This window comes from Hippopotamus amphibius, chromosome 9 (assembly GCF_030028045.1).
Source record: "Hippopotamus amphibius kiboko isolate mHipAmp2 chromosome 9, mHipAmp2.hap2, whole genome shotgun sequence".
NCBI lineage: Eukaryota > Metazoa > Chordata > Mammalia > Artiodactyla > Hippopotamidae > Hippopotamus > Hippopotamus amphibius.
In genome coordinates, this window is record NC_080194.1 from 66808641 (window position 1) to 66823600 (window position 14960).

General features: G+C 39.6%; 1 protein-coding gene across 7 annotated transcripts in view; it reads left to right on the top strand.

Annotated features, from left to right (window-relative positions):
- The window catches only part of DLG2 (discs large MAGUK scaffold protein 2), a 1973535-nt gene that overhangs the window by 1951671 nt on the left and 6904 nt on the right, over nucleotides 1-14960 (top strand). For all 7 annotated transcript variants that reach the window (XM_057748299.1, XM_057748301.1, XM_057748302.1 and 4 more), the window contains 4 exons: nucleotides 5069-5119; nucleotides 6079-6180; nucleotides 9595-9767; nucleotides 11895-12004. In XM_057748299.1, coding sequence (XP_057604282.1) covers nucleotides 5069-5119; nucleotides 6079-6180; nucleotides 9595-9767; nucleotides 11895-12004 — 436 coding nt within the window. The remainder of the gene's footprint in view (nucleotides 1-5068; nucleotides 5120-6078; nucleotides 6181-9594; nucleotides 9768-11894; nucleotides 12005-14960) is intronic.

Consider the following 14960-nt stretch of genomic DNA (forward strand, 5'->3'; position numbering starts at 1 on the left):
TAGGGAGAGAGAGAGAGATCAGTACATTAAAAAAAAAAAAAAAGCACAAAATGTGGCTGTTTCTAGAATAAAAGTTGGCCCAAGAATAGTGGGGCTTCAGAGATGATTTCATAAAGGAAGGGGCCTTTGGCAAGATGAGGAACTTGCCAGCTTAGTAAGTTGAAGAAGAAACTTTCTAGGAAGGGCAGTGGCATGACAGAAGACAGAGGCTTGGGGCAGATGCGGTTTCCAGAAAGTGCAGTTTCGAAATCAAACCAAGCTGGACTTTTCTATTGAATTCCTGGCTTTTGCTGTAATTATGAGTAACTTTTATGTTTTGCGAATAGCAGTATAGACAAATACAGAAAAGACCTCTTTCCACTAATGTTCAGGTGTTATTTTTTTACTCTTAGAACCATTCCATGTCCGCTCAGGGACAAAATGGCTAAAAAAAAAGTCAGCGGTTAGAAAGAAGGGCCCAGGCCCGTGTATTTCACAGCTCCAGAGGGCACCACTCACACTACATTCTGGAGTTACAGATTGTGCCAACCTTACTTGAAAGCCTCATGTATTTTCTGAGATACACACACGTACACATGAATTTACACTAACCTCACTTTCTAATAAATAGCTCAGACCTTTGCTGCACCATCCCAAGAGTTACAGAATAATTATTTTTTCCGAAGTCCAACTATATTGAGCACTAGCTAAAATGCAGTTGGTTACAATGCATATTGTCTAATGCAAAATGCCATCTCAAAACTGTCTTAATTATGGGCTAATTCCAGATTTCTGTCTCTCAACAAGGTAATAAAGTGCAGGCCTGTATTTGTGTTTGTTTTGCATACCTTTCAATTACCCTTATATATGGAAGCAAAGCTATAATGGAAACCTTGCAAATCTCTACAAGCTGAAGACCTGCCTTCCTTCGAGCCCACTAAAGTTCTTTATGTCACTATGGGTATGGGGGAGCTGATGATTATCCTCTTAACCCATTGATGCTGATCAGTTAAGTAGGATTTTCAAAACAAGGATCTGGAAGAAGTGATCTAAGTGAAATTGAGATGATTTCCCTCTGGAATCAGTCAAAATGGTGCCCTTATTCTTCTCCTTTCTCCACTCTTCTCAAGTACTGCCCTTATATTTCCTCTAGTTCTTTAGCCCTTACAAAGCAATTTTATTACATCTATTATTCTCATTTGATTTCTGCAGCAAAATTACGAGATATACCTTATATTAATACCTCATTTTACAGATGAGAAAGCTGAAGTTCTAATATGATGGCACTGCAAGTCCAATCAAGATTTTTTAATTCTGAAACATACATTTTCACTCTTCCCCATAGTTTGTAATCCAAGCCTCTTCACTTTTTAGTACATTTCAACCATTTCATACTACCTATCGAATTAATACATGTAGCAATATTTATGTACCATTAACTATGTACTAAGCCATATTTTAAGGGCTGTATGTATAGTAACAGATTTAATCTTCTGAAGATCCTTCGAAGACACTGAATTACTAATTCACTGTGTGACCTTGAAGAAATCACTGAATATTTTTGAACCTTAGTTCTCTCCTGTGTAAATGACTAGCTTGGATTAGAACAGAGATATAAGAAACAGATTTTAGTCAAGATTGCCCTTTGACCAACTGGTAATAGCTGCCTGAAGAATTGTATTGAAAAGTATTGAGGCCAAGCGAGGCTCAGCAGTAATTCGGGCAATGATTGATGTATGATGCATGTCCAGGGTTCAGAAGGGGGAGTGACATCACGTGCTGCAGACTTTCCATCTATGAACCGCAGGAACTCCAAACCCTTTCTTAGTGCTAACATTCTATGGCTCCAGGAACCCAGTTTATTCTTCATAATTTATCCAGTGCAGGCACTAAACACTAAAATTTAGAACATTAAATGTCCTGCCACTGGTCTTTACTTCCCTCCTCTCTCTTTTCTAATTTTGAAAAAGCCCTAAAGAAGAACAACTTGTTTTTCCTCATTATGAGGGCATATTAGAGTCTTACTCCAAATCCCTCTTACTGTGACTTGCTTCCAGTTTAAAGGTGGTGTTTCGTGGAGATTGTTACAGCAGCCTCTGCTAAGTCTCTGCCCGCTACAGGCGTCCACCCCCAGCACTGTGCTGCTCTCCCCTTTCCAGCCGTGCACTTGCCAAAACAGGACCAAGTAATTGTTTGTACCCTTGTGTCAGCTGTTATTTCTAAGTGCCGACACCTGCTGAGCAAAAAATAGAAAAACTACTAAGGATGATTATTTTATGGAGATGACACAGCAGCATTAAGAAAAAAAGAGTTGGTGTTTGCAGATGGAGCACCTTATGGCCTGTCAGTGACTCTGACCCGGGTTCAGCTCCCTTCTCTGCCACCCACTCTTTGTTCATGTGTAAGTTCTGCCCTTACATCCCAGCCCCCACAGAGAATTCTACATCTCTGGCCTTTTTGAGACAGTGCCATACACTCAACAAGGAGTCCAAAAAGATGTGGTTTTAAATCTTGACTCTACTACTTACTAACTGAGGAAACAGGCCCCATGTCTGAGCCTCAGCTTCTTCATCTGTAAAGTGGAGATCATCAGAGCACCTACCTCAAAAGAAATGGCTGTGAAAAATAGGAGGCAATGGCTGTGAAAGCCTTTTATAGCCTGTAAAGTGCTATGCAGACATGAATTATCTTTCCTTCATTGCTGTGGCTTTTTTCTCCTCCTCGTAATCTCCTTCCCATTACCCCTAGGGCTTTTCATTCTTGAACATGAAAGTGAAAATTGGTTTCAGGTGCGGAGTTCACAGCTATTAGGTAATACCAGCTGCCATAGCCTCCCTGCAGGCTTCCTTACATAGTCCCTGATTGTCACAGGGTCTTTAGAACTGGGATGGACCTTAACATAAGGGATGTTGTCGCTGCTGTCTGCCAGTCTTACTGCTCTGAACAAGAACCAGTGCTTTTTGTAGGTTAGAAGTAAACCAAAAAGCAATCGGTAAACGAAGAACTACAGAGCTCTGTTCTAACAAAGTTAATCAAAGCTATGTTGCTTTGTCCTAGTTTTCTGAATCACACATTATACATACTGACACCAAATATTTTATTTAAGGGTTGCCTTTAGAATGTCCCATTGGAATGATTTGCAAGGCCATTGGAAAGAGATTCCCATGGGAACAGGAGGTGTTATATTTATTTAGAGAAAACCACGCTTCCCAAAATGAAAGCGTATAGACAGAAACACAAAGTAGAACCTATCTTTGGCTTCATTGCTCATCCTGTCTCCTACAACTAAAATCAGAATGCAAATGCCTTGTGCTCTTTCTTTCTGTGAAGTACTGGGGACACAGTGGTAACTGTGGTATGGGGTTCCCAGTCTGGTGTAGAGGCATAAGTATCACCTGATATTTAAAACTTATCTTATCCCATGGTCAGGATTCTCCTCTCACATGTTACTCATTCCATGGAGATAGTCTGCCATGCTTCTATCTCTAAAGCTTTGCTTTATTCCCCAAACCATTTTTACACTTATCCTCTGAATTCCTATGACCTGTGCATATCTCAGCCTGTAGATAACTAGAGCTTAGCAATGAGTCACCTTTATTTATTTATTTTTGGCCCAGCCTCTGAAAATTTCAGTAGTTTCATTTTTTAAAAGGGAACCATTTTTTCCTGAATAAAAAAAAAAATCATGAATCTGATTCCTCACATACCAAACCCCTGCCCCAATGTGGGAAGGTCCCCCAAACACTTTTGGAGCAGCCATGAGTAGGATCCATTTAGAAGAAGCACCAATGCCCCTTCTCCCTGACTTTAGGAAGTAGCCTAACAGTGCCGTTCTGAGAGTGAGCCCTGCTTGAGGGTAAGATGTGACATAGGCCTGGGGCCATTTCACACGCTTGAAAAAGTAAGATAACCCCACCCCCACCGCACCCCAGGGAAGACATCTGTAATTCACAGCTTTACCCATACATCGCTTAATTTACCAAAATCAGTTGTCATTATCAAAACTGTCTGTAATACTAACTCATTTTATGAAATGAACTCACCCTCCCGAGGCTGCGACTTCCGAAGGTGCAGCATGTGGCTTTGACAGACAGTGAATGTATTTCAGGGGCTATTAGGAGTTAAAGCAATGAGACTCATTGCCCTTTGGTGTCAGGAAAAAGTACCTCATAGTACATTCCTCCTGAACAGCCCTAAACAATTTCCCCACCAAAAGATAGTTGATCCTAGGCCTATGAAAATAAAAGAATAGAGCCTTCCGGGTTTGCAGCTGAATCAGACTAATCTCGTGCCTAGTTCATCAACTGGGCAAAATAGATGATTGAAAAAAATAATTGCCTAAAACCAATTTACTTTCCATGGTTATGTGTTTACTTGAGGCTCACCGTAAATCAGAAGGCTTGTAACAATTGACACTGGAGGGGCCAACACTTAAACTACATTGTCTTCCTTACTTCTCTTTTCAAAGTTTCAAGGGTAGATTTAGCAGCAATTAGAACCAGTGATATAGGGTCCTCCTCAATTTTTTTATCTTCTTAATTGACCCAGTGTTTTCTTGATGAATTAACAGAGTAAAATCCTCCAAGCCCTATAGTGTATGCTGATGAAGTTTTTGTCTCATAAGTGAAACAAGCAGGCATTTGCTTTTGAACAATGTGCTTCTTTGGGAAATAAAATGGAAGATGAAATAAAAGGTCCAGAAACTCTGGTAATGTAGCAGCAAACTATTGGATGGACCCTCTCCTTGAACTCAATGGATTCCTTTTTAAGTAGGAATGCTGGGTGTGAGGCCATAGTGCTGCATTTCTCAGTGTCAGATGGAAGGTGGTCTCTTAGGTCACTGCCCTGCTGAACTGCAGACGGCCAGCCTCCAGTTGTCCTTAGACTTGTGACCATCAATCACCTGACACTGTAATAGTGCTAAACAGCTTGATGAGGGTGAAGGTGTTTGGGGAATGGTTCAAGGAGGGAGAGAGCAAGGAAATTAACCCCGAACTGGGTCTGTTTCCTGGGTTGTAGAGCAGGGCTTATAGCTGTGGTTTGTGGCTGGTTGTTAGTCCACTGTAATTTTCCTTTTTTCTCTTCTCAGGAGGGCAGGAAGACTTCATTCTTTCTTATGAGCCTGTCACAAGGCAGGAAAGTAAGTTTCCCAGCATGCTCTGGTTCCTGATTTCCAGACCATAACAGGTGACACCATTACAGGAGGGAAGGAGTGAAGGACTAAAGAAAATAAACTCCTTAACTCTCAGCAGTTCCCAGGCCAGACCCTGCTCTCTCTTTGGCCCTGTGACCAAGCAAACAACTTCTCTGCTGAGTGTGGGCAGCAACAGCTCCCAGGAGGATGGAGCTGCCCTCCAGATGAGTGGTCCTTAGTGGGAAGGAGCACATACAAATCATAAAGAGCCCCACCTACAGGGTCGATGCCTAAAATCTCCATGCAGCTTGACGTCCACTCGGTATTAAGAAGGGCTTTCTAGCAGACCTGTCCTAAGATACAAGCCACCTTCTAGGCTGCTCCAAAGCCTGGGAGGACTTTATACAGAAGTTAATGGCTATTGACAAGGATACTGTAGAGAAAATTCAAGCATCAGGGGAAGAAATTTAGAGTTTCTTGTAAGCCCATGATTACAAAGGAATGGGGAAAATCCAAGCAGAGTATAGAGAATATTTTGAGCTAAGGAAAAGAAATTATTAACACATAAGGTGTCCATTACTACTAATGATTACTTTTTAAAGTCATTGCCTAAACAGTGGTCAAATAGCTACTTTGGAGTCTTTTTTCCTCCCACTCAATTGACTAAATTCAGTAGTTGTTTTGACATTGTGTAGGCATAACCAAAGAGTAAGCAAAGCCTCTCCAAATGTTTCTTTTCGTTGACAGACACTGCAGTTGTTTTTCCCTGTTAGTAAATTCCAGAAAGTAGGCTCAGCCAACACTCTGGGTGTTAAAAATCGATTTCCCTATGCAGGGCTGTATGGGCAATTTATCCACTGAAGTAACACCCTCACCAGTTCTTGATGTTCAGCAACTTTGCCTTAAGAATCACAGTGGTTTCCAAGCCTTTCTCCTCATCTGCATCTTCCTTTCCCTCTCTGCAGTAAACTATACCCGGCCAGTGATTATCCTGGGCCCCATGAAGGATCGGATCAATGATGATTTGATATCTGAATTCCCTGACAAATTTGGCTCCTGTGTGCCTCGTAAGTATTGTTTCTCTTTTCTCTAGAAATAAACCTTGGCTCCTTTTGAGATGATAAAATGTAATTTTGTTCCTTCAGTAGTCTCTCCAGTGATTCAGATACCATCAGTTACCTACTATCTGAGCATCTCATTTAATTTTCCCTGCTGAACACGTTTCATCTATGCTGCCATGTGTTCTCTGTTTAGTGAGTAAATGATGTGGTCCCCTAGAGGGCAGGATGAATCCTTTCTTTGTCACTCCCATAGCATTTAAAATGGCATAAGATTATTGATAGGTATCAGTATGTTCTTATAGATTGATTGAAATGCCACTGAAGCATCTTTTCCCATAGAATAATGTTACCAAAGCAGATTTGTTTGCCCAACGCACAGCAAGCCAAACGCTGAAATGCTGAGGTTTGCAGCAAAGAAAGGGTAAATTCACCTGGCAGCCAAGTGAGGAGATTGGAGAATGAATCTCAGACTCTCAGACTTGCCTCGCCAAAGGTGAAGGCCAGCGACAGGGTTATCTGTGGGCTGAAGGAGCAGGGTGGCCTGAGGTGTGGGGAGCGTGGGTAGGAGTGATTGGAAATAAGAAAAAGGTGAGGTGATTGTCATTCTGTGCAGGTGCAAGTAAGCTACAGGCTTCATGGCAAGCATGTTCAGAAAATGGCAGCATCAGCATGTTCTGAGGGTGGAGTTTGGGGCCCTGATGTCAAAAGGTCACCAAGAGGACACTGGTGCTCACCCACCCAGTTGGAGGGTCGGTGGTCTTAACCAGTCTTAACCAGCTCAAGCTCAAACTGGACACAGCTGACTCCAAGTTCCTGAAAAACAACTCAGGCAAACACATCATTTGGACTATGTGACACCTGGAGGACATGCAAGTTTTTTTTGTAGCAACAAAGTGAGCTCAGTCAGTGAAGGCATGTTACAGGCTTAATGGATCTAACTGATGATCACCCTCAGTCACAATAAAAGAGATCAGAAACAAAGCCATCTATTAAAATTATCTCAGGATGACTTAGGGCTCTGTGTCAATCCAAAACAAAATAGCTTTTCCCAAGTCCTTTCACAGCTTCAGGTGTTGGGAGGATGAAGATAAGAAGGAATATAAAAATTTAACCCACGCTTCTGGCCACTGCAGACTTTAATCTGCTTTCTTGTCATTATGGACAATCATCGGGTCTCCTGGTCCCTCTGATACACTTAGGGCTACATGCCTGTAACAGCCTATCTGCTCTCCCCCCTCCCGTTCCCCATTCACCCACTCACCACTTCCATCTCTACTCTCACTGTGTCACATAAAAGTGCATAGAGGCCTTCTGTGTATGTAGACAAACCCACCAGGAAACTTTAATTTACTAGATCATCGAGCTCTTAAATCTGATCTCAACAAATATTTCTTTCTCACTCTACCTTTTTTAAGCTTTAGTGTTCGAAAGTGTCTCTTACATTTCAAGACTGCAAATGTCTCCTGGAATATAGAAGAATAGCAGGAATTGCCTGTGTGCAGTACATGGGCAGGAGGAAACTAGGATGCTTGTTCTGTCTCATGAAACTGTTCCCAGCAAGCGTTTGGGAAGAGACCTTGCCACAGAACGTGTCCTGAGAGAGACTCCAGATAGAAATGAGCAAGTCAAACCCTAGGCCATTTGTTGCAGCTCCCAACTTGTTCCTCCGCTTTTGAAAGGAAAAAAAAAGTCTTTTAGCACCATTTTCACTTCCCCTCCACCTTGCAAATTCTTCTCTTTCTCTTTTTTAATTAATAGCACTATTTTATGAAAATCAATACATGTTCATTGTATAAAACATGGAAAATGCTAAAAAGTTAAGCAAGAAAATGAAAAATATACAGAATCCTACAAGGTACCCAGAGATAACATCACTGCTAATATTTTCATAGATTTCTACCTACTCTTTCTTTTCATGCATTTTCTCCCATGATTGGGTACATATTAGATATATACTGTTTTTTGCTTAATATCATTTAAAATTTTGTATATTTTAAATAATTATTATGTCATAATTAATACTTTCTCACGGGTATTTTGGGTTTTCTCTGCTTTTCAATATTATGAATTATAACTCAAATATGATTATAATTATATAATTACTTATAATTTATAAATTAATATAATCAATATCTTTAAGGATAAAACTTCATCTGAAGTTTTGATAATTTTAAAGAGATTTCTAGGAAGAATATCTGGGTCAAAGATCAAAAATATTTTAATATTTTTTTAATGTTAATGATAAATTATATTTAACCCATTATATCCAGAACAATATCATTTTAATTGTAATCAGTATAAAAATTATTGAAATATTTTAAAATTTTGGGTAGTAAGTCTCAGAAATCCAGTGTGTATCTGACACGTATAGGACAGCACCATCTTAAGAGCTCTTGAATGGGGCTCCTGGTGACCACCCTGAGCAGTGCAGGTGTAGAATGTGTCTTACTCCCTCCTGTATTCTTTTTTTTTATACAATTTTTAAAGGTTACTTTCCATTTACAGTTATTACAGAATTATTGGCTATATTGCCAGTGTTGTACAGTATATCCTTGAGCCTATCTTATTACACCCAACTGTCTGTACCTCCCACCTCCTTACGCCACGTTGCCCCTCCCTCCATAACCATTAGTTTGTTTTCTATATCTGTGAGTCTGCTTCCTTTTAGTTACATTCACTAGTTTGTTGTATTTTTTAGATTCCATGTATAAGTGATATCATACCATGTTTATTTTAACATTTTTTAAATTTATAATGTTAAATTAGTTTCCCTTCTTCTTACCACAGTTTAACCATCTCTAGCTATGGTTAGAGCTGATGATTTTTAGTCCTTCCTTAACTATGATGGCCTCATTTTACATCTTTTAAAATCCATGAATATATTTATACTGAATGTCCATTTTTTATGACATTTTTTTACTTCTTTGCTTGTCACAAATCTTTTATCATGTGCTAGACATTGTGATGCTACATTATTGAGCATCTGGGTTTTGTTATCTTCCTTTATACACTACACTACTAAGGTTTTGTTCTGGCAGATAATAATTTACTGAGAAATCAGTTTTTTCCAATTTTGACTTGGTTTTAGACTTTGTGAAGACTTTCTAGAGTAGGTCGAGAGTAACCTCATAAAATGTGGCCTTCCTGGGGTCTCAACCAAATGCACAGTCTGGCTGAACTTCACAGTCTCCTAGCACTATATGATCTCTAGACACTCTCCATTTGGAAATGAAAATGCAGTAAATGCAGAGTCCCTTCCTGTTTCTCTTCTCTTAAGTATTACAGCCCAGCACTGCCTATTGTCTGAGGCCTTCATATTACATATTTTTATATATTTATGTTGAGGGTGTTAAAAAATATGTATAAAGGAGGTTTGTGAGTATAAAGTTACCTTATTTTCATCGTCTTCATTTTATAAAGATACTACGAGGCCAAAGCGTGACTACGAGGTGGATGGCAGAGACTATCACTTTGTCATTTCCAGAGAACAAATGGAGAAAGACATCCAAGAGCACAAGTTTATAGAAGCCGGCCAGTACAATGACAACTTATATGGAACCAGTGTGCAGTCTGTGAGATTTGTAGCAGAAAGGGTATGTTCCCCAATCATCTTACATCTCTGCTGAAGAGGGTTCCCAGGTGGCAAACTGCATTTTTTTGGTCATTATTCTTTCCTGATTTCAGTTGTAAATTTTGATTAAATATTCTTTTTAAGACCTCTAAGCAGAGAATCACTTTAGAGCAAGGTCATTAATCTTTGTTCTATTCTCAATAAAGTATGTGGAATAACCTGGTGGGGAGAGGAGGAAAGGGGCCTTATAAACCTAAAGGCAGTTCACAGCTTGATGTTTATGGAGGTTCACTTTGTCCTTGACTCACTTATCTTTGACCACAACATTGAATTTATTTTAAAAACTTTGTGACTCTTGGTTGTTTAGATCAGGGTCCTCAATTCTTTCTGTTAGCAGGAGTTAACTTTTTATCTCCCTGAAAGCTTGAAATCCCCATGGTGGAGGAGCAGATAGATGGGGAGGACTGCCTGACCTGTTGCTGGCAGGTGTTCTAACTCAGAGGAAGTGTAGATGCTGTGATTCCCCTCCTGCTATGGGGAAGGACATAAAACTGAGAAGAATGTTCAAGAGAGAATAGGATAGGAAAGCATGTCAGTGTAGCTTTAAAACCTGCCTAAAAAAAGATCCTAATCGCCTATGAACACAGGACCAGCTGCATAAAAAAAAAAAAAGTTAAGAGCCACCATATTTGTTACATAAGGAATATTTGTTGGGTTGATTTGATTTGATATAGCCTTTCCCTCCCCCTCCCCCCCGCCCAATGTATTGGCCAAAAAAATTAAACAAGAAATGTTCGTGTCTGTCTGAGAATGCAGTAAAAAGGTGGGTCTGTTTTCTTCTCTCTGGAAAGTTGGCTTCTTTGAGCTGTGTCACACTGTTTCGAATCAGCTTCCTGGATAATTGCATGTATTTTCCTTGAACGTGTAGACACAACCTTTGTTATCTCAAACTGCTCTGGCCAGTGAATAATCAAACTGCATTTAGACTTTTTATATAACTGCTGCATTTCACAGATAGCAGACTTGGAATTTATTAAGCGAGAAAGGCTTGAGCCATCTTAGTGTGTTTCTCCTATAAAAGCTCAAGTATTCACTGGACTCTCTTCATTTTTACATGGATATTGTGGATGAGTTTTTATCCCCTTTTATTGATTTAGGACCGTTGCTATCTGCATAGTATGCTTTTTCTCTTCTTTTTTTTTTTTGCTTTTTCTCTTCTTTTGGAAAGTTCTTTGAGCCTCGGGGTAATGAAGCCATTTCCCTCCAGGAGGCAGAATATGATGTGTGTCAAATGTGTCTGCTTTTCCAGAAATACTTTATAAAGCAGCTCCTTGCTCTGAGCACGCATTGCAGTGGAAGCCAAGTTAAATGAGGTGTGCTGTAATATAGTAGGGTTTTTATTTGTTTAGGAACAAGATATTTACATACACTATGCAAGCCTATCTCTCAGCATTTAAGATAAAATATTTAAGGTAACTCTTTGTGTCTGTCCTTGCTTTATACTAGACTAAGCATATTGAGGCAAGATATATATAAACCCTCAGCACATGTTTATGGGATTGTTTTAAACTCACATGGTTACCATTCTTCCAGATTTAACATTGGTTAGGGTGAGACAATGAGATATCTGTTTATTCCAACCAATAAAACTTAGGTTTGAGTCTTAGCTCTGAGACTTTGGGCAAGTTAGTATTTTTAAGCCTTAGTCTTCTGTTCTGTAAAATGCAGTACCTCATAGGTAGGGAGTTTCTTCTTTGACAGTTTTGCGCATTTCTTTTTGACAGTTGTTTTTTCAGAGATGGTTCATGAATGTTTCATGAGAGTGGACTCAGTCATATAATATATGGCTACATAGCTTCCTTGTGCAAAGCATCAGATATTTATTTAAGGAAATAAAGTTAACTGAGATTACACAAGTAAAATGTCTATCCCTGTGGCAGACACTTAGTAAAGGAGTAAGAAATATAAGTTATTGCAAACATTTGGTTATGACCCTGTATATCAACTTTTATTTATGCTTTGCAATGATTCTTTTTCAAAATTTGAAATCCAGTATCTTTTACCTCCCTCTAAAACATACTTTTTTTTCCTTTTGGTTTGATTATGATCATTCTTCCTGTGTTAACTCCATATTTTTCTTTTCTTCCAGGGCAAACACTGTATACTTGACGTATCAGGAAATGCTATCAAGCGGTTACAAGTTGCCCAGCTCTATCCCATTGCCATCTTCATTAAACCCAAGTCTCTGGAACCTCTGATGTAAGTGGAGGGCAGTGGCGGCCTTCATCCAGCTCTCTGTTCCATATGACAGAGCAAATTGTTAACAGTTCTTTGTCATAAATGCTTACAAATGGGAACTGCCATTGTTGATTTCTTTTAAACATTCCCTTTTTTAATGATAGGTGAAACTTCTTTTGAAACACTAGAGACATTTTAAGGAGTAATTCCTTAAAATGTCTTCGCTAATGTTTCTTGATTTTTGTTTTCATTTCACAAGTTACTTTTATGTATGTGATATTTTCATTTCATCTTGCTGTTTTGAAGGTGGGTTGGTTTGCTTTGTTTTTGTTTTGTCTTGCTTTGCTTTCCAAGTGATAGGAAGCAGTCATCTTTAAATTGTCTCTTACTTTTGAGAGCAATTCCACTGGTAAATCTTTTTAAGTGTGTGGGTTTTCATAGTGGGAGCAGACAATATTTTAGACTCTTTCCATTGGCACTTCATGTTGTTACAGCATAGAATTCTCATGTTCCTTAGTTAAAACCTCACGTTATTTAGACCGCTATCCTTAATAGGGAGTTTGCTTAGCGGCCTGGCAGTAAAACATCTACAACTTTAACCAATAGCCCCAGACCTGTGCACATTTATGAACAAGGGGAAAAAGCATGGCTCGGATTTTTTGTTCTTTTTATCTTTCAGAGGACTTGTAAAATATCTTCCTTCAGAAATCAGTAAACAAATTGGGCAGATATTCATGATCTGGCTGTAAATTAATATTTTTTGTGCCAATTTGATAGAAATTGGTGACATTGTTTTGTAGACCACTCTCGTACAAAACTGGCACTGCAGTAGCCATAAAAGTAGCAGAGCAAAAAGGCTAAGAGCGGGGACCTGAAAATTGGTCAGGCTAGGTTTGGTTCTTTCCTTTGCCACTGTTTAGTTATGTGACCTCAGGCAATTTGCTTGACCTCTGTAAGATTTAGTTCCTCGCCTCTAAACTAGGCACATTGATAAGGCACACCTCATAGAGCTAGTGTAAAGGTTAAACAAGGTCTTGAATGTAGAGTTCTCCATATGGTATTTGGCATATAGTAAGCACTCACTAAATGGTAGCTATTACTACTATAAAAGATTTCAAGTTACTTTATTGTAAAAGGAATAAAACTGTTTTATCATTACAAAATATGTAAACAGTGCCTTTTCCAAGAGGCCACAAGAGATAACACCAGTGTGTCCATTGTGAGAGCTTTGCCCAAATATGCCTCCGTTTGGGCCTCAAGACATTAGAGCATTTGACAGTGTTCAGCAGTAATCCACGAAGTACTGGAAAACAGTCTTTATGGAAAGACCAGAGAAAATGAAGTCATTCATCGCAGAGGTGAAAGCAGTTACTTGTAGAGGATATCAACCAATTGTTCAGTGCCACCTCTTGTAGGAAGAAGCTACAGTAACTGGAATTGCAGTCTACGAGAATTCAGTTAAATACATAGTTGATGTCTAGGAAAATTGCCAGAGATGTATCTTAAAAGCAGAATACAGTCCCATAAATAAAAGACGAACAGAGGTTCTTACGAAGATGAAGAAATAAAGTCAGGAGGTCATTCTTCGTACCTTCTGCCCCATGAGTTTAGGTATTAAATTATATCATAAAGAGCTTTGCCCACAGTGCGCACATGGAAAAATATGTGTTGATGATAAAATAATGGTTGTTAATAGTATTATCCCTAATAGCATGTATTAAATTCCTCCTCGTGTAAGATACTGCATTGGGCATCGAACAGAACGAATTAAGCAACTGCAGATTTCCTTACATGAAAGTGATTTGTAATCTGAGAAGGGCCTCATAAATACTGTTAGTACTGCCAACATTACTAAGAAGAGTAGACAAACGGCCCCCACCTCCTGGGAACAGCATCTTAAAGGCCCATTTCAGAAACAGAAAAATAAGTTTTCGCATCATAAACATGCAATGGGATAAGTGGCTTCCCAGGAAAGAGAGGCCTGAGGGACAAACAGCAGCTGCACTTTTGGTTCAGTGCAACGCTGGGGGACGTTCCCTTCTGGTGCTCCGTAGGAGAAGGTCTCCTTCCTTCCACAACTATGAGATGACTTATTTAGTTTTGCCTTAGGGCCCTGTCACGGCCACTTATCACCAAGGAAAATTAAACGTGCTGAAGGCTGGACTCCACAATGAGACAGTGACTCTGCCATCATTTGCTGCAGCCATATGCATAGTGCAGTAATGGTGACATTCAAACCAATGTGATCTTATTAGGAAGTGCTGGATGTTTACTTTCCAGTTCACTCTTTTTCTGAGGGTTTTACTTCAGGAGCAAAGCTGGCATGAATTGCCCATTCCCCAGGGAGGGGTGAATGCTAGGTCAGCTGGAACAAAAGCATGGCAGCTGTCACATTTAGGCACTGATACATCATCACACACATTATTCTCAAGTGCATCATCCACATCAAACCACAGCGCTGATTAGCACATACACAGCTGACTCTTCAGAGGAGCATAAAATCAAGAGCATGTATGAAAGGGGTGTTTGTTCACATTGTAGTGCCACGTGACTTCTAATCCCCACCCCCATCCCATGGCAATAAGAAGCTTTCCTGTGTCTCTCCATGCTGCCACACCAGTCTGCTTTTACCTTCTTGCTCCCATGATAGGCTGTGTTTACTTCTGTCTTCAACTGTATCATAATTATATTTGTCTAGCTCCCATTCATTCATTCATTCATTCACTTATTCATTCAACAAATTAAGTGTTGACTCAGCTGCAGGCCACATGCTAATGAACAACCATGGCCTCTGCCCTCAAAGAACTAGCAGATTGGGCAGGGAGACAGAACAAGTTCATGTATTAGAGGATAAAATCCTAAATTCAGTATTGCTACAATAAATGCAAAGGGAATTTAGAGAAGACAGACCAGTGTGGGCCAGGGAAGTCAAAGAAGACCTAAAACTACGTGATTTCTTGACATCACATCTAGAGCA